Source organism: Brienomyrus brachyistius, unplaced genomic scaffold, assembly GCF_023856365.1.
Source record: "Brienomyrus brachyistius isolate T26 unplaced genomic scaffold, BBRACH_0.4 scaffold36, whole genome shotgun sequence".
NCBI lineage: Eukaryota > Metazoa > Chordata > Actinopteri > Osteoglossiformes > Mormyridae > Brienomyrus > Brienomyrus brachyistius.
In genome coordinates, this window is record NW_026042311.1 from 2,292,294 (window position 1) to 2,318,363 (window position 26,070).

A 26,070-nucleotide genomic window follows, 5' to 3' on the forward strand; every position below is an offset into this window, starting at 1 on the left:
CCACCAAGCTGGCCATCAAACTGCACAACCTTGGACTGCACACACACCTGTGCAACTGGGTCTTGGACTTTCTGACCAGCAGCATACAGACAGCGCGCATGAGTAACCACACCTCAACCTCCATCACTCTCAACACTGGAACACCTCAGGGCTGTGTGCTCAGCCTCCTCCTCTACTCCCTATTCACACACAACTGCAAACCCACCCATGATTCTAACATCATCATTAAGTTTGCAGACAATACAACTGTGATAGGCCTGATCTCAAACAACGAGTCAGCCTACAGGGAAGAGGTCGGGAACCTGGAGCGCTGGAGCAGAGACAACAGCCTCGCCCTGAACTCAAAAAAGATGAAAGAAATGATCCTGGACTTTAGGAGATGGAAGCACGGGGGCCACCACCCCATCAGCATCGGTGGTGAAAAGGTGGAGGTGGTTCAGAGCTTTTGATTCCTGGGAGTTCAGATCAGCTGTGATCTGTCATGGACCACAAACACTTCAGCCATTGCCAAAAAAGGACTTTAGAGACTCCACTTCCTGTGGAGACTGAAGACAGCATGTCTTCCACAGCAGCTCCTGGTGAACTTCTACAGGTGCACCATAGAGTCAGTGATCACATACTGCATCACTGCGTAGTACTCTGGATGCACCTTGGAGATCAGCAAGACCCTGCAGCGTATCAGTAAAACAGCACTGGCACCCAGCTTCCGTCACTGGAAAAAATCCATCACACCCGGTGCAGCCGCAGAGCTGAGAAAATAATCAAGGACCCAACCCACCCGGGACACAAACTCTTTACGACTCTGCCATCTGATAGACGCTACAGAACCCTGAACACATGCACAGCCTGGCTGAGGAACAGTTTTCACCCCACATCCATCACACTTCTGGATTCGCAGCACTGATGTCAAACATTCTCAGGCAATACCCCACATGTGCTTTTTCGATATATTTAATTATTTAATTGAGCTGTTGGTAAAATTTAACAAAATCATGGAACAGCTGAGCTGCCCCTGAGGAGAAGTTTGGGAACTGAAGCGGTGTTCATCTAGCCATCCAACTAGATATCAGTAACTTTTTAGAAAACAGAAGAAATTATTACTATTTTTTATTGTGTTACTCTTAATTTGCACACGTTCTAATGTTAAATTGTATTTTTTCTTCTAAGCCAAAGTACACTTGATACCCAGACAAACAGCTTTAGACATTTCCTTGGACTGCCTAAGACTTTTGCACAGTACTGTACTGTATATGGTAATGCTAAATTGATAACTCCTGTCAGTGTTGTGTTTATGGGAAATATGCTAAATTTGCTGATGCAGTCTTCTCAGTTGCCCCTTTGTCCGCCTTACTTACTGTTGCTATGCCTGCTATGTGCTCACTCTGCGTGCCTTAATTATATTATGGGGTTTTATTATTAATTTATTCATAATCATTGTTATTTTATCAACCTCTATGTGGCCATAATATTTTAGGTTTTATAGTTACAGTCATGTGGATTAATCTATTTTCTCTGTGTTTTACCATGAAGAACAAAGTGTGATAGGGGATGATTTTGTGGACATTGGGGAGCAAGATGTTTACCTTTTGTTCCCCAAAAACCTCAGACTGAGGAAATCCCTAATTTCCATTTTAAAACTAAAGGCAAGTAAACTGTCTGTTTGATAGCAAGCTCTGTGTTTTTTGTGGTCATGTCAGGTCATGGTTACAGAATATATCATATTAAGTTTCATGGTCTTTCCCTCAATCAGTCTGGAGTGGAAGCAGAAGACTTCCTAAAAAATAAGCAGGGAAATCAGCGGCAACACCTGAACAAAAGAGATTCAGTGTAAGTATCACACAGTCCTGGAAATAGAAACTACAGTGGACAGAGCTGTTAGAACACAGACAGTGCAGGTGGAAGTAGAATCAGCAGAATAAGTGGTTCTCACATCAGAAATACTGCTACCATTCATTCTGCTCCTTCTATGTCCACCTGCACTCCTCTGTATTCTAACGTTTTTGGTGCAAAACTGATATCTTTCTTTTTTCTACACGTCTCCACCAGGCTGTTGTAAGATCATCCCTGGGTGCATCACAAATGTGGACCACTGCCTGCAAGGGAGCAGAAATTGACTGGAACCCTGTCATAGGCAAAAGCTGTACCTCATAAAATTGTTTAAAATCAATATTTCTAATCAAACAGTTTAATTTCTCTATTTTACTTTTTTACCACATAAAGCCCAATGAGGGCTTAAATTTTCAATCACCAAATAAAGTGTTTTAACAGAATATTTCATGTAATTTCAAGGTCACAGCAGAGTTTCCCTGCAGCCTCGTCGGCAAAGAGCAGGAAATTCTGAAAAAAGCCTTAAAAATGCTCCGAAACAGGAGGGAGGACCTCCGAAGGTCAGGAAAGGTAATACATACTGTACATAGGGAACCTGCAAGCAAGTTAAAATTCTTCAAGCCCCTTGCAGTCAAATTAAATCATGAATGTAATGTCCGGGGCGGCATGGTGGTGCAGTGGTTAGCACTGTCGCCTCACACCTCTGGGACCCGGGTTCGAGTCTCCGCCTGGGTCACATGTGTGCGGAGTTTGCATGTTCTCCCCGTGTCGTCGTGGGGTTTCCTCCGGGTACTCCGGTTTCTCCCCACAGTCCAAAAACATGCTGAGGCTAATTGGAGTTGCTGAATTGCCCGTAGGTGTGCATGTGTGAGTGAATGGTGTGTGAGTGTGCCCTGCGATGGGCTGGCCCCCCATCCTGGGTTGTTCCCTGCCTCGTGCCCATTGATTCTGGGATAGGCTCCGGACCCCCCGCGACCCATTAGGATAAGCGGTTTGGAAAATGGATGGATGGATGTAATGTCCGGAATACAGACCTAGTCAGCCAAGGCTGAATAATGTTCCTGTTCATGTTCTGCTTCACTTTCCTGGCTTCTCATGTTGTGGAAAAACTTCATTTCTACTGATTCCATTGTCTAGAAGACAGGAAGGACTTCAGCTTCACTCCAACAGTATGTAGCTTTTCTGTATTTATACCTTATCATTGTGTAATATATATAGTAATACGTTTCATAATTTAGCTTCTAAAATATTGTGCAATCACCAGCCCAATTGATATTTTTGCCATCTTAATCCTCTCAGGATCAGTACAGTATATGTGCAAACATATTTTATGTGTGTACAGACGTGTAAGACTGCTGAAAAAAGGTGGGAGAACAGTGGCCCTTGGAGGTAAAATGTGTTTTTACATTTTCCCAGTGCAGCTGCATGATTCACTGTACTGCAGTGTCAGGTTTCCCATTGCCCAGCACACCTAATTTGGCTAAAGAACTTGATGATGTTACGATGATCAGTGTGTTGGCCAGTGAAACTGACAATGTGCTGAATTTTGGGAAATTTTGAAATGTATTATAAACACAGTATATTAATCTGCACAATGCAGCAAAACAGTCTGAAACGTAACAGATACAGAGGTTATACACTGATCAGCCATAACATGTGAAGTGAATAACATTGATTACTTGGTTAAGGTGGCATCTGGCTGTGGGGGGGTTATATTAGGCAGCAGGTGGACGCTTTGTCCTTGAAGCTGATGTGTTGGAAGCAGAAACAATGTGCAAGTGTAAGGATGGGAGTGACTTTGACATGGGCCATTTGGTGATGGCTAGAGAGCTGGTTCATAGCGTCTCCAAACCCCCAGCTCTTGTGAGATGGTCCTGCAGTGGTCAGCAGGTTCATGGTGGGGCCAAGGCTCACCTTTACCGCCAAAATAGCCTTGACTCATCAGGGCGTGGATTCCTCTAGACCTCTGAAGGTTTGCTGTACTATCTGCCATGTAATGAGCCTCCGTCACCCGTTCATGTATTTCCCTACAGTTTTGGAGATGCTGTGACCGAATCATCAAGCCATCACAACTTGGCCCTTGTCTCTCAAATCTTTAAGCTTGTCCACTTTTCTGCATCCCAGTATATCCTACACATTGTGTCTTTGCTGCCTAATAGGTCCCACCCACTACCAGGTGCCACTATTACCAGGTAATCAATGTTATTCACCTGTTAGTGGGCGCAGTGTTTGACAAATATAGTTTAAAATATCAGTCATTTAACCTAATTCCGAAATATTAAATGTGGAATGGAAATAATGGAAGCATCTTTCCAGCTGTCAGACTCACCACAGTTGCATCATCGGCGAACTTTATTATATGGTTTGAGCTGTGCATTGCTGCACAGTCATGGGTCAGCAGCGTGAAAAGTAGAGGGCTGAGCACACAGCCCTGGGGGGCTCCTGTGTTCAGCGTGATGGTGCTGGAGATGTTGCTCCCTATCCTGACTGACTGAGGTCTCCCAGTCAGGAAGTCCAGGACCCAGTTACAGAGAGAGGTGTTTAAGCCCAGCAGTCTCAGCTTCCCGATCAGATGCTGAGGAACGATGGTGTTGAATGCTGAACTGAAGTCTATGAACAGCATTCTCACACAAGTGTCCTTTTTATCCAGATGGGTGAGGGCCAGATGAAGGGTGGTGGTGATGGCGTCGTCCGTAGAGCGGTCGGGACGGTATGCAAATTGCAGGGGGTCCAGTGAGGGTGGCAGTAGGAACTTGATGTGCCTCATGACAAGCCTCTCAAAGCACTTCATGATGGGTGTGAGTGCAATGGGACGATAGTCATTGAGGCGGGACACTGAAGACTTCTTTGGCCCGGGGATGATGGTGGCGGTTTTGAGGCATGTTGGGATGACTGTGGTGCTCAGAGAGATGTTGAAGATGTTTGTGAGAACATCCGCCAGCTGTTCTGCACATCCTCTGAGCACAGAACCAGGGATGTTGTCTGGTCCAGCAGCTTTCCGTGGGTTGACTCTAAGCAGAGTTTTCCTCACATCAGCCACGGTCAGACAGAGCACCTGGTCGTTGGGAGGTGGGATGGACTTCCTCACTGCCATGATGTTTTGGGCTTCAAATCGTGCGTAGAAGCTATTCAGCACGTCTGGAAGGGAGGCCTCACCATCACAGGCAGGTGGAGATGCCCTGTAGTTGGTGATGGCCTGGATGCCCTGCCACATGCGCCGAACATCCCCAGTGTCTTTGAAGTGGCTGTGTAGTATCTGGGCGTGGGCACGCTTCACCGCTCTGATGGCCCTGGACAGGTTGGCCCTCGCTGTTCTCAGGGCAGCCTGGTCACCTGATTTGAAGGCGATGTCACGGATTCTCAGCAGCATGCGCACCTCCATAGTCATCCAGGGCTTCCAGTTGGAGCGTGTGGTGATGTTCTTGGAGATGGTGACATCCTCAATGCATTTACTGATGTAGCCTGTGATATTTGTATAAACACAGTCCAGCGTGTTCACCCCCCTTGTCGGAAAGTCCACATGCTGCTAGAATTTTGGGAGAACTGTCGTGAGATTTGCATGATTAAAGTCCCCAGCGATGATAAACAGTCCGTCGGGACTGTTCCCTCGGTAAATAAAAAGGTCTGCATCTGACTGTCATTAACTCCAGCAGCGGTGAACAGTGGTTCGAGATCAGCGCAGCGTTCACACACCAGTCCGAATTGATATAAATGCAGATCCCTCCGCCTCATGCTTTGTGGCTGAGCGAAGCATCACGGTCACTACGGTACATTAGCATGTTCCTAATAGCCGTAGCCGTCTCCGGAACGCTGTCGTTGAGCCATGTCTCCATAAAACCATAAGCACAACAGTTCCTAAACTCACGCTGGGTGGATTGCTGGAGTCGGATGTAGTCCATTTTATTGTCCAGGGACCGGGCATTAGCGAGGAAGATGGATGGGATCGCTGGCCGGCTAGCATTACCTTTTAGCCTAGCATGGACCCCCGCTCGCTTGCCGCACTTCCGCTTCCTCGCACACCGCTTGCGATGTCTCCTCCCCCGGCCGTTGGCATCAGGCAGCATTGTGGTCTGGAGGCCCGATCCGCGTAGCAGGCAGAGATCACGAATGCACATGTTGGCGGTGTTTGGTGTGGAGTTTAGTTAAAAAAACACACATTTGCACCAAAGTGTTGGACCCGGAGTGCCCGCTGCGACCTAGCGCGCCGCCATCTTGGGGCGAAACGATTCATTTTCAGTTTTCCAGTCCTGCATCACATACCTCTGTACCAGTGACAGTACTGGGTCTTTCGCTGTCCACACTGGTTTGCTTTGCTATCACTGGAGAATTTGACAGTCTATCCGGCAGAGACACAGTGTCAGGTGGTAGGTATGTGTCAGGGGTCTCTGAAGTGGGAGATGATGAAATGCAGGCACATTTGCTTGTTCACACCCTGCCTTGTACAGTACATTATGTAGAGCTGGTATGCAGACAAGGTTACACTCAGTACTCCGTTGTTGCAGAGACCATGGGCAAGACCTTTGGGGTGGACAAGTCTCTGTCTCACACCTTAGCAGTTCCTCCTGGACGGGAATGTGATGTTTCCCAAAAATCCTTTTCAGCTTTTCCGACTCACCCGACAGGTATGGGATAACCAAGCCCTTTCATCAGACCCATCTCACACCTAGGGGACTGCTAAGCTGTGGCGGTTACATCTACCCACAACCCCCCCCCCCCCCCCCCCAGACCTTTGTTTCACTCAACAAGCCAACTTAGAGCAGGTGGGAAGTGAAACTACCCAGGAGGATAGATATGTGGACACTGACAACCTTCCTCAGACTGAAGAAGCTGCTTGGACGAGCAGTGAAACGTTTCTACCTTTCAGAGAGAAGTCCAGTTGCCATGACTCAACCACTAGACAAGCAGTTCACATTTGTTCACATTGACCGTGAGACACACACTCCGCCCCTAATAGATGTAATCTCACTCGAGACTTTTGAAGAAACTTGAAGGTTCTGGATTTGGCTGCTTTTACCAAACACATAAAGACACACTGTATGACTATGTAATGTGTCACTTTTTCTCTGAAAGAGAGGATAAGCTTAATTTTCCATTTGAATAAGGTGGACAGGAACTCCCTCGGTTTCATGTACCCCATCCTGCTCTCTGTGTGAGAGACACTCTGGGGCAACTGGGATTAAGGCTCAAAGGTTCATCTTTTATATGATTACTCAGATAGCCACAGGATTCAATCCCATAATCATCTGGACACTGACATAGATCCCAGTCCTGCTTTCTGTGTTAGACACAACCTTTGGGGTCAGAGCCCAGGGTTTGCCAGCATGCAGCACTCCTGGGGCAGCTGGGATTGAGGCTCAAAGGTTCAGCTTTTATATGATTACTCAGCTGGCCACAGGATTCAATCCCACAACCATCTAGGCACTGACATAGATCCCAGTCCTGCTTTCTGTGTAAGACACAGTCTTTGGGGTCAGAGCCCAGGGTCGGCCAGCATGAAGCGCCCGATGAGCAGCTGGGATTAAGGCTCAAAGGTTCATCTTTTATATTATTACTCAGCCGGCCACAGGATTCAATCCCACAACTTTCTGGACACTAGCACTAATCATGGTCCTGTTATCTGCCCCCCCACTTTTCCTCACAGCTGCAGACCCTTTGTTGGACAGGCGATTGGGACATAGACAGATAATGTGACCCCTACAAAACAGCTCATTTCAGCCAGTTGTTAAGTTTTTGTAACATACTAAAATAAATTGTATCTCATAGCAAAGTAAAGCATTTTATTTCCTTCAAGTATAAGAAGAGCAGCTCTATAAAGCAAGACAAAATAAAGTACAAAAAGAAAGCAGTACAAAGTAAATTCGAAAGTATAAATTCGAAATATAACTTTAAAAAGTATTTTAACTTTTTAACCTGATAGTGTTTGTTGCTGCTCCGCCCCTTACCTGCAGAATAAGGAAATCGCTGCACCTTAACAGCGGTGATTCTCTCTACAACGTCAGTCTCACCTACATACTGTACGTCTGCCTCCCCAGCCGGTTACCATTCAAGGTAAGACTGACAAATTTAGCAAAATGACATCAGTTATTTTAATAGCCTTTATTGTTTTTAATTTGAGGGCTAGAAGTGTGGAATGCTGAAGATTCAAGTAACAAAAATGTAAAAAACTTTTATGAATTTATTTTATCAGCACTATAATCTATAATTAGTCAGATAAGAATGTTCCTATTAGCCATAACTCTCTTTGCGTGTGTCTTAGTGTTCCTCTGTCAGCTGATTTGTAGGGTATTCTTACTTACACAGTACATTACTACATCAGGCGGTTCTAGACCCTATTTGGGGGGAGGGGGGTGCAGGTTCAGCTGCCTTGTGTTTTGTCTTAGCCCCCCCAGAAAAACAGTGATTCCTGTAGAGAGTCTCGTATTTCTTCAGGATGGCTGAGCCCCCCTGAGTCAAATCCTTGAATCGCCCCTGAGTAGAACAGTCTGCTAATAGTGACAGACAGAGGGGTTTCTTTTCTTCATGCTTATACATGTCACACATATATCCGTTGATAGAGAGCTTGCTGGACGTGTCTGACCAGCCTGAGCACAAAATCCCAGCACGTAAGAGGACAGATGATAGCAACAATGCTTTAAAACAATTAAGGGAGTTCCCTTTAAATCCTCACATGAAACAACATGCCTGAGTATCTGTATATACTGAGCGTTTAAACTTTGTGTTAACATTGTTGTCTGTATCCAGTATTCATGAATTGTAAGAAAATGGTGAGATTTTCTTATAATATATAAATGGTGACATTCCGTTTAGGGGTTCTGCCATTAATGTATAGGGATTTGCAGTCAGTAAATGGTAACATGACTTTAAATATTAGTATTTTACAGTTTTTCTCAATTGCTTTGACAAAATTTTCACATCAGGAATGGTAAATGTACTGCATTTATATAGCGCTTTCGAGTACTCAAAGCACTTTACATTTTATGCCTCACATTCACCCATTCACACACCACATTCATACATATCAGGAATGTCATTCTCCTTACTTTCCTTACTCTTAACAATTTTCAAAGCAGTTATGTATTTCCTCACCCGAATTAACATTTCTCATTGTGTTTTTACACACTAAAGATGTTTTGTCATTGTGTTGATGCATTACTTATCCTACTCATGAAAACAGGTTGTATTTTGGTCAGTCATAATTACAGATCACTCAGTCACCTTAATACTGTCCAGCATTACAATGATGTTTTCAAATAAATCACTTTAAACTGTTTTCAGATACGAATGTATAAGCAAGGCCAAATACACACGATCAGGGTTAGTAGTAAATTGTCCTTCAATTGAAAGCAAACAGAAGCAGAACAGGCGTAACCAATAGAAGCACACGCTCTGAATCTTGTATTACTCGTGACTATCATGGCACTGCAGTAATTACACAGAAGCTAATATGATGCTCATGTTTAACCCAGTGAACAGTGCTAAACATGGAGCAGGAAGAAGGTGTCAGGTAAAGAAGCGAGATTTGTGAGAGGACGTGCTGTCTGAATGTGTGGTATGGCAAGGGGGAGAGGACCACAAAGAACATGGGGCTCAGGAACAGGAGTAGAGGGAGAGGAGCACACACAGAACATGGGGCTCAGGGACAGGAGTAAAGGGAGAGGAGCACACAGAGAACATGGGGTTCAGGGGCATGAGCAAAGGGAGAGGAGCACAGAGAGAATATGGGGCTCAGGGGCTGGGGTAGAGGGAGAGGAGTACACAGAGAACATGGGGCTCAGAGGTAGGAGTAGAGGGAGAGGAGCACACAGAGAACATGGGGCTCAGGGGCAGGAGTTGACGGAGAGGAGTACACAGAGAACATGGGGTTCAGGGGCAGTAGTAGAGGGAGTGGAACACAGAGAACATGGGGCTCAGGGGCAGGAGTAGAGGGAGAGGAGAACACAGAGAACATGGGGCTCAGGAGCAGGAGTGGAGGGAGAAGAGCACACAGAGAACATGGGGCTCAGGGGCAGGAGTAGAGGGAGAGGAACACAGAGAACATGGGGCTCAGGGGTAGGGGTAGAGGGAGAGGAACACAGAGAACATGGGGCTCAGGGGCAGGAGTAGAGGGAGAGGAGTACACAGAGAACATGGGGTTCAGGGGCAGTAGTAGAGGGAGTGGAACACAGAGAACATGGGGCTCAGGGGCAGGAGTAGAGGGAGAGGAGAACACAGAGAACATGGGGCTCAGGGGCAGGTGTAGAGGGAGAGGAGCACACAGAGAACATGGGACTCAGTGGCAGGGGTAGAGGGAGAGGAGCACACAGAGAACATGGAGCTCAGGGGCAGGAGTAGAGGGAGAGGAGAACACAGAGAACATGGGGCTCAGGGGCAGGTGTAGAGGGAGAGGAGCGCAGAGAACATGGGACTCAGTGGCAGGGGTAGAGGGAGAGGAGCACACAAAGAACATTGAGCTCAGGGGCAGGAGTAGAGGGAGAGGAGCACACAGAGAACATGGGGCTCAGGGGCAGGAGTGGAGGGAGAGGAGCACACAGAGAACATGGGGCTCAGGGGCAGGAGTAGTAGGGAGAGGAACGCAGAGAACATGGGGCTCAGGGGCAGGGGTAGAGGGAGAGGAGCACACAGAGAACATGCAATGCAATTTTATTTATATAGCGCATTATCACAACATTACATTGTCTCAATGCGCTTTACATTTCTGCCACATAAAGACCCCCCATTGAGTAAGCCAAAGGTAATGGTGGCAAGGAAAAACTCCCTAAGAGGAAGAAACCTTGGGAGGAACCAGACCCAAAGGGGGGGCCCATCCTCCAGGGGCCGGCAGAAGAGTCAAACAAAACAAGATTATATAATTTAAGCTAATACAGGGGCAGACCGGTGCAGGCACGGGGTGCTTAATGCATGATGGCAAGATCAACAGTGGGGGAGGAAGGAGAGGCATCCGTGAGCCAAGGGCAGGCAGGCTGGAGGGTAGTTGCCGGAAGTGGAGGTAGTGGTCTTGCAGGCAGCAGAAGCATAAATTCCTCGATGTTATGGTTCTCCAGGCAGCACACCCCAGAAGGGGTGGGGGAGGAAGTAAGAAAATAGTGTATTAGCCAGAGTTGAGGAAACTAGAGGCAGTGCAAGCAAAATGATTGAGTGCAATATTCATCTAGGCTCCGGCAGATCTGGCTATAGCAGCATGAGAAAGAGGGAGAGACAGGCGGGAACACAGGCATGGGGACTCCCTGAACATCAGCACTCTAGTGTACGGCCAGAGTGACAGCACTGACGGATCAGTTTATCCAAAGCCAAGGACACCGATCCCCACCCAGCTCTTCACCTCATACTGTTAGTCTAACTGGGAGTGAGCGACTAGCTGGAACTAGAACTAGAACTAGGTTTCCTATACGCTAAACTATACAAGTGCGTTTTTAATCTAGACTTGAATAGCGAGAGTGTGCCTGAATCCTGCACATCCGCCGGGAGACCATTCCACAGCTGCGGAGCTCTGTAAGAGAATGCTCTGCAGCCTGCCGTAGTCCTGTCTACTCTAGGAACTAATAGATATCCTGCTCCTTGTGATCAAAGTAGGCGAGAAGGGTTGTAAGGGACCAGAAGATCATTAAGATATTGTGGTGCAAGGCCATTCAGAGCTTTGTAGGTTAATAGCAGTATTTTGTAGTCAATCCTAGATTTGACTGGTAGCCAGTGCAGGGAGGACAGGATAGGGCTAATGTGATCAAATTTTTTAGTTTTTGTGAGAACTCTGGCTGCTGCATTTTGTACTAACTGAAGTTTATGTAGGGATCCAGATGGACAACCCGAAAGGAGGGCATTACAGTAGTCCAACCTGGAAGTTATAAAGGCATGTATTAGTTTCTCTGCATCTTGAAAGGAAAGCATCTTCCGAAGCTTGGCTATGTTCCGTAGATGGTAAAATGCTGTACTGGTAATGCTATTTATGTGAGCACTGAAGCAGAGGTCGGAGTCTACCAGGACACCAAGATCTCTGACCACTGTTTTAAACTGAGTAGGGAGGCCGCTAGGGTTGGGGTTTACAAACTAATTACGAGCATCCTTAGGACCGATTAAAAGAACCTCAGTTTTTTCTGTATTTAACATGAGGAAATTCCTTGCCATCCAACAACGAATGTCTAGCAGACAGTCGGCTAAAGAAGAGAGCTGGGATGCGTCGCTAGGTTTGACAGATAGATACAATTGTGTATCATCAGCATAACAATGAAAATTAATACCGTAATTTCTAATAATGTTACCAAGTGGTAGCATATATAGATTGAACAGTAGTGGGCCCAACACTGATCCCTGTGGGACACCATATCTTACTTTAGTGGCTTTGGATGACTCATTGTTTACATGGACAAACTGGTAACGATCAGTTAAATAGGAACGAAACCACAGGAGTGCTGTCCCTTTAATGCCAATCAATGTTTCCAGCCGGTCCAGAAGAATATTATGGTCTACAGTATCGAATGCTGCAGTTAGATCCAGTAAGAATAATAGCGATATACAGCCACGGTCGGAAGCCATAAGCAAGTCGTTCATGACTTTGACTAAGGCCGGTTCTGTGCTATGATTGGGTCTGAAACCAGACTGATATAGTTCGTTAGCATTATTTTTTTGAAGAAAGGAAGACAGCTGGTGAGCAACAACTTTCTCCAGAATTTTAGAAATGAAGGGAAGATTTGAGATGGGTCTATAGTGTCCTAAGTCACTTGGTTCAAGATTTGGCTTCTTTAGGATAGGTCTAATAACAGCCATTTTAAAAGATATAGGAACATATCCAAGCCTAAGAGATGAGTTTAACAAGTTTAACAATGTAGTGCTAATCAGTGGTGCGATTTCCTTAAGTAGACTGGTGGGTATTGGGTCAACAAGGCTAGTAGTGGGTTTGCCAGAGGAAATTAACTTAAGGAGTTCTGTCCGCACTACAGGAGAGAAACAATCAAAGGTGTTACCATTAGTACTAATAGCACTAGCACTAACAGAATATTGGTGATTGTGTGCAGCTGTGGGCGTGCTAGTGATGGTATGTCTAATAGTAGTTATTTTATTATTAAAAAACGCAATAAAGTCATCACTCCTAAGAGCTTCTGGGACTTGTGAGTTTAACATTGAAGGATTCTTTGTTAACCTAGATACAGATTCAAACAGGAATTTAGGATTGGTTTTGTTCTCCTATTAGTTTAGAGAGATACATAGACCTAGCAGTCACTAGTGCTTGTCTATACTTAGACAGGCTCTCTTTCCAGGCAGATCTAAAAACTTCTAGTTTTGTTGACCGCCATTTGCGTTCTAGCTTGCGTGAAGCTTGTTTAAGTTCCCGTGTACGGTCAGAGTACCAGGGGGCAGGTTTCTTATCTCTATGTTTTATTTTCTTGAGTGGCGCTACATGATCAAGAGTGGTACGAAATGATCCCACCATGTTCACGGTTACCTGTTCAAGTTCATTTACACTTGACGCTTCAGAGAAAAGGTTGAAGGACTGTGGGAGCTGATCGAGAAAAGTTGCGGCGGATAATGAGGCTATAGAACGTCTAGTATTGTACCTCTGACCTGGGGCCTTAGGGGGGTTATGTTGTATTTGAAATGTTAAAAGGTAATGATCCGAAAGTAGAGGATTCTGAGGGATAATTGATATGTGTTCTACCATGACACCATGACTAAGGATCAAGTCCAGGGTGTGGTTACAGGCATGAGTCGGCCCAGTTACATTCTGACGTACACCGGCAGAGTCAAGAATGGTAGTAAATGCTTTTGTTAATGGATCACTATCATTTTCCATATGAATATTAAAATCACCAACAATCACGGCCTTGTCGGTAGTAACCACCAAGTTTGGGGCTCAGGGGCAGGAGTGGAGATAGGAGCACACAGAGAACATGGAGCTCAGAGGCAGGAGTAGAGGGAGAGGAACACAGAGAACATGGAGCTCAGAGGCAGGAGTAGAGGGAGAGGAGCACCTTTGCTGCCTCTGTCACCTGCCTGCGGGAACGATGTGCCGCAAACTCCAAACCTGAGAAGGTCGTGCTGGCTGTAGATGTTGTCGGCTCGGCAAAATGTATGAGAAGTAGCAATACTATCACACACTTCCACATGAAACACTGAAATGAAGAGCACCGAGCCACTGCGCCCATGTGTGCCTGGTGGGAAAACTGCAGGGGGTCCAGCGGGTGTCCTGAGGCCTTCTTCAGATGGGCCAACACCAGACGTTCAAGCGACTTCATGAGCAGTGATGTCAGGGCGACAGCTCTGTAGTCATTCAGTCCAGTGATGAAGGCTTTCTTGCGAACCGGGATTGTGGTGGTGCGTTCGAAGCAGGTGGGAACTTCATACAGCTCCAGGGATCTGTTGAAGATCTGAGTGAAGACTCTCATCGTTGGTATTATTCCGGATAACACTTCAATTGACATGGAGCGAATCATATACAGGGTTTCTGTGGGTCCATAAAAAGTCTGTAATCTAATCCTCTGAATTTTAGGCCTTAAAATGTGCCAAATACGATATTCACAGGTATTAAAATTGACTGCATTATTAATTTAGAGTTACAGTAGGGTCCATGGATTCAATTATCTGCAGTTTACTGCAGTCTGAAAAAAAGTTACAAAATTACAGAACAGATCATAAGTTTAAAATCACGTGCCGCGAGTACAGGTGGTAAGCCAGTAAGTACCTACTGAAGGCTACCAAGCCGTAAGCCATTGAGTACCTACTAAAGGCTACCAGGCTGTGAGCCAGTGAGTACCTACTAAACGTTACCAGACTGTGAGCCAGTGAGTAGCTATTAAAAGCTACCAGGCTGTGAGCCAGTGAGTACTTACTAAAGGCTACCAGGCTATGAGCCAGTCAGTACCTACTAAAGGTTACCAGGCTGTGAGCCAGTGAGTACCTACTAAAGGCTACCAGGCCGTAAGCCAGGGAGTACCTACAGTACTAAAGCCTACTAGGCCGTGAGCCAGTGAGTACCTACTAAAAGCTACCAGGCTGTGACCCAGTGAGTACTTACTAATTGCTACCAGGCTGTGAGCCAGTGAGTACCTACTAAAGGTTACCAGGTTGTGAGCCAGTGAGTAGCTACTAAAAGCTTCCAGGCCGTGAGCCAGTGAGTACCTACTAAAGGTTACCAGGCTGTGAGCCAGTGAGTAGGTACTAAAAGCTACCAGGTTGTGAGCCAGTGAGTAGCTACTAAAAGCTACCAGGCCGTGAGCCAGTGAGTACCTACTAAAGGTTACCAGGCTGTGAGCCAGTGAGTAGCTACTAAAAGCTACCAGGTTGTGAGCCAGTGAGTAGCTATTAAAAGCTACCAGGCCGTATGCCAGTGAGTACCTACTAAAGGTTACCAGGCTGCTTTCTTATTTACAAAATCCGTTCCACCTTAAATGGACATAATGCGTGATCTGCCTTATTCACAGCTGCTCAGAAAATTTCACATTCATAAATTTACATAATGGAGTCAAAAAAATAACTTTTGCCGAATAATATATAAAATGAGTTTTATATAATTTCAGCTTCGACGTCCTGCCAGGGTGCAGAAGGCAGGCATGGCTCCATGTTCATTGGTCTGTTTCAAGAAAGATGCTGCACTAAAAAAATACAGGTTGCACAGAGGCAGGCTGACGGCGTGGGGCTTGATCAGGGAAACATGGATCGTAGGGTGGATTTGACACATGGACACTGGCACCTTCAGATTCACTGCAGTGGGGCTGACACCCTTCGTAATGGGGAATGGAACCACGAGACAGGGAGCCAGCTTGATATGACAGCAACGACTGATATGTAAAGGCAGGTTCCAAACCCGCTGACCCACCCGAAAGGATGGTTCCTGTGACAGGTCCCTGATGCAAAAGCTGCCATTTGCTGCTAAGAGAGCAGCAGTGACCTCCAAGCCAGTGTCCAGGTCCATCGATTGCAGTGCAGGAATTGATGAACTGACGGGACCATGACCTCCTCCTCCAATGCAGGGAACAATGGGGACTGGTAACCCAGACAGCACTGAAATGGGGACAGGCCTATAGAAGTCACTGAGAGTGAATTATCTGCATATTCAGCCCAACACAAGCAGAGATTCCGGGTGCTTGGAGAGCGGGAGGCCAGCCATCATATCATTCTCCCTAAATCCTGACTGACTCGCTCTGTTTGTCCATTAGTCTGAGGCTGCGACCCTGAAGAGAGACTGAGGGAATCACGAACAGTCTACAAGATCCCCTGCAAAACTGCGGACCCCTGTCAGAAATGACATCCGTCGGCAGACAAAGGAGTCGGAAAACATGATCAAGAAGGAGCTGAGCTGTCTCCTTACCTGAAGGTAACTTAGTTACACAAACTGTACAGCCTTTGAAGAGCGGTTCACCACTGTGAGGACCCCAGTGAAACCCCTGGATGGAGGCAATCCAATGATGAAATCTAGGGCAATATGGAACCACGGGAAGTGAGTGCAGGAAGCGATTGCAGCAACCCGGCTGGAGCTCGACAGGGATTCTCATTTTGCACATAGATAGAAGAGGCAGCAGCAAAGCTGCAGATAACCTGGAGCATGGTGGGCAACCAGAGACACTGTTCAAGCAGGGTTCAGGTTCACTGGATCCCGGGATGACAGGCGAAAGGGGAGGGATGTCCCCACTGGAGAGTCTGGATATGCAGGAACTCAGGAACGAAAAGCTGGTTTGGTGGGAATCCCACAGGAACCATGACAAATGCTGCACTGCCTTAACGGCTTCCTCTTTCCTACAAGTGACATCTCCAGTGAAACAGCTGGCAGGCAAGACTGTACCTAGATCTTCTCCTCCGCCATCATCCTCAAACTGCCTGGCCATATGCATAACTTTCCATGTATGAGGATCACTATGACTTAACAAGAGATGCAAAAGTCGAGGTTTAATGGGTTTGTCTTACTGAGTACTGTACATGCAAACTGAAAAACACAAATACGCAGATATTGACTTACATGTTTTATTTAGGAAATTGATTTGTTCTGCTGTACTGGGACTGAACCTGCTCCCTTTTAAATGACATCCTCAACTTTTGAAAAGATACGGACACAAAGCACAGAGGTTGCTGGTAGAGCTAGATATCTATGGGCCAGTGTATAGAGATGGGGGATGTGCTTGCCAGTACACATAACCTTCGTGGGCGGTTGTAAATGGAAATGCTCTCATACTGGAGACGTGGGTCTCTTGCTTACATTTTTCATATTTATGTACTGAATAGCTGTAATATCAAACACTATCGCAGTAAAAGCAACCAACGAAACAGCTGGAAGTACAAGACAGACTTATTTTTTACGTGGGAATGTAACTGAACAATACAAAGGTGAAGGGCACTGTGTAAATAAGCACAGCATGCTTTATTATATGAGTCACCCTCCAAGGTAAAGCTCAGTGTGGGGCCTCCAAGCACTATTGCTTTGAAAACTCGACACGTGATTCAACATGGTGTATCAAGCAGCCCGTCCATATTTAGTATAGTAAAAATCTGAGCTCTAGGGAGATGCGCTCCTATTGCCACTAGGGGAGCTGTCACCTTCTCTCAGGCCTGATAAATAATGTAATGCCGTCTAGGAAACCAATTCAGTTGAATTAGATGCGAGAAAATGTGAGAAATGTTCTGTTCTCAGACAACAAAGTTAATTTAAGAAGAATTATTCGTTTTCAAAATTTTAGGTGTGTGGAACCACTGTACATGATTCAAATGAGAAAAAATTATTTTTATTTTCAGTGTGGTTGGTTGAAACAAAATCGTCTGGATTTGTACATTGTGGACCTGCATCTTCCACCTCTGTTTGTAATGGAGTACTTTTGTGAGTATCTTCCCCAACACATAAGGTGAGTAATGAAACCGACAGGTGCAAACAATTCAAAGCAAGGGAATTTCAAACTCAGACGAAGACAGGAGCAGTCTGGGTAATGTAGTCTGTTAATCCTGGCCTGTGACATATACAGCCCTACAGACCATATAGTTGGAAGGCTGCTATGGTTGACAGTTGGTGAACTGACTATTGAATATAAAGCTAACATTACTTTTGGTTTTTATTACAGAGTCAGATTGTGAAACACGGGAACCGGTTTATATACAACCATAATCATCTAAGCGATGGATCACCATTCCCATGGAGAGGTTTGGCTATAACATTTCAGTCTGTGATGCATGTTGTCCATGAATACCAGACACTGAAAGGCAGGAGAACTTAAGCTGAGTAACTATTTTCAGCTGAAGGTTGTTGAAAATAACAGACGAAAAGTTCACTCACTACAGTGCTCTTCCTCCAGCTACTTCCTTACATCACTGCACCAAATGTTACAGATGGACTGTAACAGAACAGAATATCTTAGCAGACAAAACCTCACTCACTACAGTGCTCTTCCTCCAGCTACTTCCTTACTGCACTGCACCAAATGTTACAGACGGACTGTAACAGAACAGAATATCTTAGCAGACAAAACCTCACTCTCTACAGTGCTCTTCCTCCAGCTACTTCCTTACTGCACTGCACTGCACCAAATGTTACAGACGGACTGTAACAGAACAGAATATCTTAGCAGACAAAATCTCACTCTCTGCAGTGCTTTTCCTTCAGCTACTTCCTTACCATACCACACTGCACCAAATGTTACAGACGGATTGTAACAGAACAGAATGATTAAGCAGACAAAACCTCACTCTCTGCATTGCTCTTCCTTCAGCTACTTCCTTAACATACCACACTGCACCAAATGTTACAGACGAATTGTAACAGAACAGAATAATTAAGCAGACAAAACCTCACTCTCTGCATTGCTCTTCCTTCAGCTACTTCCTTAACATACCACACTGCACCAAATGTTACAGACGGACTGTAACAGAACAGAATAACTTATCAGACAAAACCTCACTCTCTGCAGTGCTCTTCCTTCAGCTACTTCCTTACTGCACTGCAGCAAATGTTACAGACGGACTGTAACAGAACAGAATAACTTATCAGACAAAACCTCACTCTCTGCAGTGCTCTTCCTTCAGCTACTTCCTTACTGCACTGCACCAAATGTTACAGACGGACTGTAACAGAACAGAATAACTTATCAGACAAAAAGCTCACTCTCAGCAGTGCTCTTCCCCAAGCTACTTCCTTAGCATACCGCACTGCACCAAATATTACACACATAATGTTACAGAATAACTCAATCATAAATATGTATAATAATATAGGATGCTGTGTTAGTGTATATTAGTCTATGCTGATTTTGCTATCATTGTGTTAATGTGATCTGTTGGGTCTTAAACTATTTTTCTTGCTGTCTATCTTGGACGCGTCTTTCAAAAGAGATTTTGAAAATCAGTGAGTCTAACCTGGTTAAATAAAGGTTTAATAATGATGCAGAACATAAGCACACACATGTGCTTCTTATAGTAATGAATGAATCATAGCAGGTGTCTCCAGCAGCCACATAAGACTGTGAGCAGGAAACCTGCCTTCTGTTAACAGAAAGGACAGTGTATTTGTGGGAGTGACCATGTACAGGTTTGTGACATCTCACAAACACATCTCCAACTTCTGCAGACCCAGACCTCGCTCACTGACCTCTTGCTGGATTATCTAAAGGATCTCAGTGATGAAGAGTTGAAGGAGTTTAAATTGCGTCTCCCAGTGAATAAAGAGTTAAAGCCCCTTCCCAAGGGTCAGATGAAAACCTTGGGCAGAACAGACTTCGCCGAAATGATGATGAATTCCTACAGTAAAGCCGGGGCTCTCAAAGTCATGCTTGAGATACTGAAGAAGATGAACTTGAATGACCTTGCTCAGAGACTGAAGGAAGACCTGCAGAAGTGTAATGATATTTTTAACATTTCATGTAAAATGTAACATTTTTTAAGCTCTTGAAAAACTAATATATTATATAGAGAAATGATGAAGAGTTTGTTTAATACTGATGTTGAAGAAAGAAATGAATTTGAAGTTCTTCCTTATTTCGGTTAACCAAGCAGGAAGTGAGCAGAGTGACATGTTGGAGACGAGTAAGAGCTTTATGCTGTTCAGTGCGTGTATGTGGTGTTTCAGAAAGAAATATGTATGAGGTGAAATTTAAAGTTTCATTTATCACAGTGAAATAGTGCGTGTGTGTGTTTGTATCTGTGCGTGTGTGTGTGCGTGTGTGTGTGTGTGTGCGTGTGCGTATGTGTGTGTTTGTGTGTGTGTGCGCGTGCGTGTGTCTGTGTGTTATATATCCTTCCTCCCATTCTAGTCAAGATCGTGGTGAAAATTTGCATTTTCCTCTCCTTTTTCTTCAGGTCAACTCATGTTGCACAAAATAAAATGTTCCTTGAAAGAGAAATTTGAGTGTGTGTATGAAGGGAAAGCTAAGGAAGGACAGCGAATACTTCTCAGTGAGATTTACACAGAACTCTACATAACTGAAGGTGGGACTGGAGCAGTCAATGATGAACATGAAGTGAGACAGATTGAAATAGCATCCAAGAAAAGGCGAAGAGAAGATACTACAGTCACGTGCAATGATATATTTAAAGCCTTATGTGGGCGTGAGACACTTATCAGAACTGTACTCACTAAAGGGGTGGCAGGTATCGGGAAAACAGTCTCTGTGCAGAAATTTATTCTCGACTGGGCAGAAGGAAAAACAAACCAAGATGTTCACTTCATATTTGCTCTTCCTTTCCGGGACCTGAATTTGATTAAGGGTGAATACAGTCTGATTGAACTGCTTCACCGCTTTGTCCCAGAACTGAAATCACTTGAATCCACTGAGTTATTTGGGTACAAAGTCTTGTTCATCTTTGATGGTCTGGATGAGTGTCGCCTTCCTCTAAATTTTCGGAACAATGAGAGTTGGTTTGATGTAACAACGAAAATGTCACTGGATCTGCTGTTGACTAACCTCATTAAGGGGAATCTGCTTCCATCCGCTCTCCGCTGGATAACCTCCCGGCCAGCAGCAACCAATCAGATACCTCCTGAGTACATCCACCGGGTGACAGAGATACAAGGGTTCAGTGATGCCCAGAAGGAGGAGTATTTCAGGAGGAGATTCAGTGATGAGAGCCTGGCCAGCAGGATTATCACACATGTGAAATCATCAAGGAGCCTCTTCATCATGTGCCACATACCTGTGTTCTGCTGGATTTCAGCCACTGTGCTTAAGAGGCTTTTTACTGAGACTGACAGGGGAGAAATTCCAAGGACTCTGACTGAAATGTACACACACTTCCTGATTCATCAGGCAAGTTTTAAAAAAGACAAGTATATGAAAAACTATGAAAGCAAGCTAAATGAAAACAGCAAGGAATTCCTTTTGAAACTTGGTAAATTGGCTTTTGACAACCTTGAGAAAGGCCATCTCATATTTTATAAGCAAGATCTGACAGAGAATGGCATTGATGTCACTGAAGCTTCAGTTTACTCTGGAGTGTGCACAGAAGTCTTTAAAGAGGAGTATGGGTTGTACCAGGAGAAGGTGTACTGCTTTGTGCATCTGAGCATCCAGGAGTATCTCGCTGCTTTATATGTGTTTCTGTCAAACTCATCAGCTGACCTGCTGAATACTGCAGTGAATCAGGCATTAGAGAGCAAGAATGGACACTTGGACCTCTACCTCCGCTTCCTCCTGGGCCTCTCAACAGACTGCAGTAAGACTCTGTTACAAAGGCTACTGGGAGAGACCATAGCTAGCTTACATAACATTAAAAAAACAGTCAAATACATTAAGAAGAAAATAAAGAATAATTTATTTCCCGAAAGGACCATCAATCTGTTCCAGTGTCTGAATGAACTGGGTGATAATTCTCTAGTAGAGGAAGTACAAACATATCTGAATTCAGGAAACATTTCAGCAGATGACCTCTCGCCTGCACAGTACTCAGCTCTGGCCTTTGTGATGCTGATGTCAGATGAGGAGCTGGATGTGTTTGACCTGAAGAAATACATCAGATCAGATGAAGAGCACTGTAGGCTGCTGCCTGTGGTCAAGAACTCCAGGACGGCTCTGTAAGTGACGTGGGGATGGGAAATCATGTCTGGTCTGGTAGTAATACATGAATATTGTTTGAAATGTGTAATATATATTATATATTTCTCCTCATGGATTAATAAGTGAGTTTTATTTTGATAATCATAGCTATAGCTGTTTGTATAGCAGTAGCTAATCTTGACCTCAGACTTTATAATGACTGAAGGTAGTGATGTCACTTTTTGTTTGTTACTACGTTTCCATTCCCATCCAGTCTGCCTTCTGATCACAGCACAGCATCCTAACCTGCTATAGAAACAGTGAGGGCTCTTTATCCACAGGGTGTATCAGTGGTATGTGAGTGTTATTGTCAGCAGGCGTGTTCATGTGATGGAGCCCAGAGCTGGGAGCTTCCGGATGACTGCTGTCATTTAAAAACTGCTGTTTTTAAGTCTGTTGGTTCTTGTCTTTGGGAGAAGCAACCTGTCACAGAACAGACTCCTCTGGTTGTTTATGGCCGTGTGCAGAGGATGCCCAGCATTGTCCATAATGTCCAGCAATTTTTTTAGTGTCCTTTTCTCTGCCACTGTCGCCATAGTGTCCAGCTTCGTGCTGACCACAGAGCTAGCCTTCCTGATCAGTTTTTCCAGCCTGGATGAGTCCTTCTTTGCTGTGCTGCTCCCCCAACACACCACAGCATAGAAAAGTACTCCAGCAACCACTGACTGGTAAAACATCCTCAGGAGCTTCCTGCAGAGATAAAAGACCTCAGTCTCCTGAGGAAGTACAGTCGGCTTTGGGCTTTTTTATACAGGTGCTCTGTGTTGCATAACCAGTCCAGTTTGTTGTCCACCCATAGCCCGAGATACTTGTATTTGTTGACCACCTCCACCTCCTCCCCCTCTATCTCAACCGGCAGTGGACCTTCTCTGGACCTCCCGAAGCCCACAACCAGTTCCTTGGTCTTTGAGGTGTTGAGTTGCAGGTGGTTTGTGTGACTCCATGTAACGAAGTTCCTCAGTATCTAGCCTGGAAGTTATAAAGGTGTTAGTGTTTCCGCTTCATGAAAGGAGAGCATCTTCCGAAGCTTGGCGAGGTTCTGTACATGATAGAACACAGCTTTAGTGATGCTTTCTATGTGAGCATCGAAACATAAATCTGAATCAACCAGAACACCAAGATCTCTGACCACTGTGTCAGGTTGGGTAGGAAGACCACCAAGCTTGAGGTTGTCAAACTTATTTCGAACCGCCTTCAGACCAGTTAACAGTACTTCTGTTTTTCTGTGTTTAACATAAAGAAATTATTTGCCTTCCAGCACCGGATATCTAGTCGACAGTTTTCTAACCGAGAGCTGTGATGCATCATCCGGCGTAACAGATATATATAACTGTGTATCATCAGCAAAACAATGAAACCCAACACCATGATTTCTGATAATGTGACCAATATATACAGTGTACAGTAGTGGGCCCAGCACTGATACCTGAGGGACACCATTGTAGGAATATTTAGCTCAGGTAAATTTTAATATCTCCACCAATATGTTTTGAAATTAATTACATTTGAATTAATCATTATTTAATGATGTTTATTCCTTAATTGTTATGCTGAATGGTTGGTTCCTCCAAACTCAATTGCGAATCCCCGTGAGTCAGTGAATGTGAGACTTACATGGGATTCACTAGTTACCAGTATCGCTTAGTAACCTGGGTTTGAAGGCTTGTCCAGCGAGCTGCATCAGCAGGTAATGTAAACGATCAGTAGCGAAGCTCCCCTCATGGCCAATGAGAGAGAGTCTCACGATATTTCAGTCGAGTTTGAGGTTTTAGAGCTTAGTAGCCAAATCGCACAGAGGCAGAGACTATTGTGAGCACTCAATGAACAGAGGCTGAAGTGGTGTAAAACTGGAGTGATTTTCCATCGGTTTGATACCAAACATGCCACACCAGCCTAGCGGTTCACACCGAATACCATCTGTAATGATTAATTAATGATTACTTATATTATGTTATAATGTTATATTACTCACACCAGTCCCTGGTCTAAGTGGTCTAGGTTGCACCTCAATCTGAGGTTACCCTTTATACAGACATTATATGACATATTCTCATTTCAACAGCACATCTTACCCTTACATAGGCATGGTAGAATACAAAGATCCGATATGGGCTGCTGAGGAATGTGGAAAAGAAAAAGGGGGGAAGGTTAGTCAGCCAAAGAAAAAGAATCTTTGAAAGTTAGGACACATTACAAACATAACCTATCTGTATATTGAGACTAGTAGTTATGGGTAAATAAATATACAGATATACAACAGCCAAACTTAAAAGAAACTTTCTTTAGGGTGTTCGGTGAGTGGTATGTAAGGCAGGATGTCTGGGGAGGGGGTTGTGTGCCAAGTCAAGGGACCGCTGTCCTTGGGGTCCACTCTGCTGTCTGTAGGTCGTTAAAACTTTGAGCAATTAAAGTTGGAGTGCTGGCCTCCCTTGTTGTCTGTGTGTGTGGGGTCACGAACCCCCCTTTGAGGCCTAGGCCGATGTGTGCCTTCTCGTACCAGGCCACCTGGAATTTAAACTTTGTGATATGTGCATGTGTGATCCTACACAGCCAAATGGGCCTCCACTTCGTATCTGGCCTCCCTTTCAGGTCATGAAAGAAAAAAGACTTAACGGCAACATGGTACAGGAGTTTCCTCCCTGCCAGGGAGAACCAGATATTCAGCAAGTACCAGAAGGAAAGTATGTGACCAGTGTCACTGTGATCAACAGCTACCAAGGGGGTAACACACAGTTCTGGGAAGGAAGGGCAGGTCGCACCTCGACCCGGAACCCACTGTAAATATTCCTGAAAGGTTGGGGGGACAAAACCTTCAAGTGCATGTAAAAGGTTCCCAAGCAGCCTCACAGACCGGAACCTCACTTGGGTAGCAAGTGAGTCAGGTGACAAAAAGTGTCCAGGCTCAGCATGTAAAATATGTTTTACCCTTGTGACCCCCAACTCCACAAGTATCTTATGAACTGAGTTAGTAAGTTCCAGCCGCGAGGAAAAAAAGGAATTATTAAACAATGGTTCCTCAAGGCCATAGTGGTCATTCTCCATCCGTGCCACCCGGAACAAGCGCCAAGCGTTCAGCACCGCAGCATAAAAACCACTCACTCCAATAAGCTGAAGTGCATCTCCAGGAAGTAAAAACATTTGTTTATCATATGCAAGGCCTCCGCAGCTGCGGAGCAGGGCGAGGGCCACATGCATCCACGGCAGGTGTTCGGTGCTGTAAAGCAGTGTCTGTGCACACTGGAGCCTCATCCCCCTGACCTCGCTCAGCAGATGAACCAGGCCCTGCCCTCCCTCAGACACTGGCAAATGAAGAATCCCCGAAGGGAGCCAGTGGTGCCCATTCCAGAAGAAATCAATGAACCCCTTCTGGACCTGATGCAGCAGGTCCATCGGAAGATCCAGCACCATGAGTCGGTGCCACATTATGGAGGCAGCCAAATTGTACCAGCAGGTACGTGGCGCTTTTGCTCCAGATGACGCGAGCGGAAGAGGCACGCTGGAAATCGCCAAGAAGTGCTGTAGGCACCTCCATATCCGTGTTGGACCTGATAAAAACAGTGACGTCATCTGCATAAGCAGTAAGTGTAACAGTCACTCCTCCCCCAAGGCTGATGCCAGGTACCGGTGCTCCCTGGAGACGCCTTCGAAAAGCCTGAAGCAGCGGCTCCACCGCCAGTGAGTACAGCAGCCCAGACAACCCACAGCCCTGCCGTATCCCTCTGGTGACAGGAAAAGGCCTGGTGAGAGAGCCATTAATGGTCAGGAGGCTCCACACATTGGTGTACAAGAGTCTAATGTAAGAAACAATCTTTGGACCAAAACCAAAAGCTTGAAGGGTCTTAAACAGAAAGGTGTGGTCCTCTCTGTCAAATGCCTTTTCCTGATCTAAAGAGACCAGACCTACGTCGTTTTGACAAAAAGACAAAAGATCTCTAGCTAAAAAAAGGTTATCAAAAATTGAACGGCCTGGTACACAATAAGACTGATCCCAGTGAATAATCGTTGAAACACATGTTTTCAGCCGGTTAGTCAGAGCTTTGGACAAGATCTTATAATCCACACCGAGAAGCGAGACCGGTCGCCAGTTCTTCAGAAGTCCCAGATCCTCCTACTTGGGCAGCAGCGTTAGAACAGCCCTCCGGCAGCTGGATGGAAGAAGGCCCATATCAACACTTTCTTGAAAAACACAGAACAAGTCTTCACCAATCAGGGGCCAGAAACATTTCTAAAATTCCGCGGTCAGTCCGTCCAG

General features: G+C 45.3%; 1 protein-coding gene across 8 annotated transcripts in view; it reads left to right on the forward strand.

The window, feature by feature from the left end:
- The first annotated feature begins 7,780 nt into the window (after nt 1–7,780).
- LOC125721986 (NACHT, LRR and PYD domains-containing protein 12-like) overlaps nt 7,781–26,070 on the forward strand; it is a 30,898-nt gene continuing 12,608 nt past the window's right edge. For 3 of the 8 annotated variants that reach the window (XM_048998229.1, XM_048998230.1, XM_048998228.1), the window contains exons 1-6: nt 7,781–7,875; nt 17,539–17,645; nt 17,859–17,937; nt 19,358–19,626; nt 19,772–19,812; nt 20,086–21,796. In XM_048998229.1, coding sequence (XP_048854186.1) covers nt 17,914–17,937; nt 19,358–19,626; nt 19,772–19,812; nt 20,086–21,796 — 2,045 coding nt within the window. In that variant the 5' untranslated portion in view covers nt 7,781–7,875; nt 17,539–17,645; nt 17,859–17,913. Of the gene's footprint in view, nt 7,876–15,971; nt 16,654–17,538; nt 17,646–17,858; nt 17,938–19,357; nt 19,627–19,771; nt 19,813–20,085; nt 21,797–26,070 lie in introns of all 8 variants that reach the window. The other 5 variants (XM_048998223.1, XM_048998226.1, XM_048998224.1 and 2 more) reach the window with 4 other exon arrangements.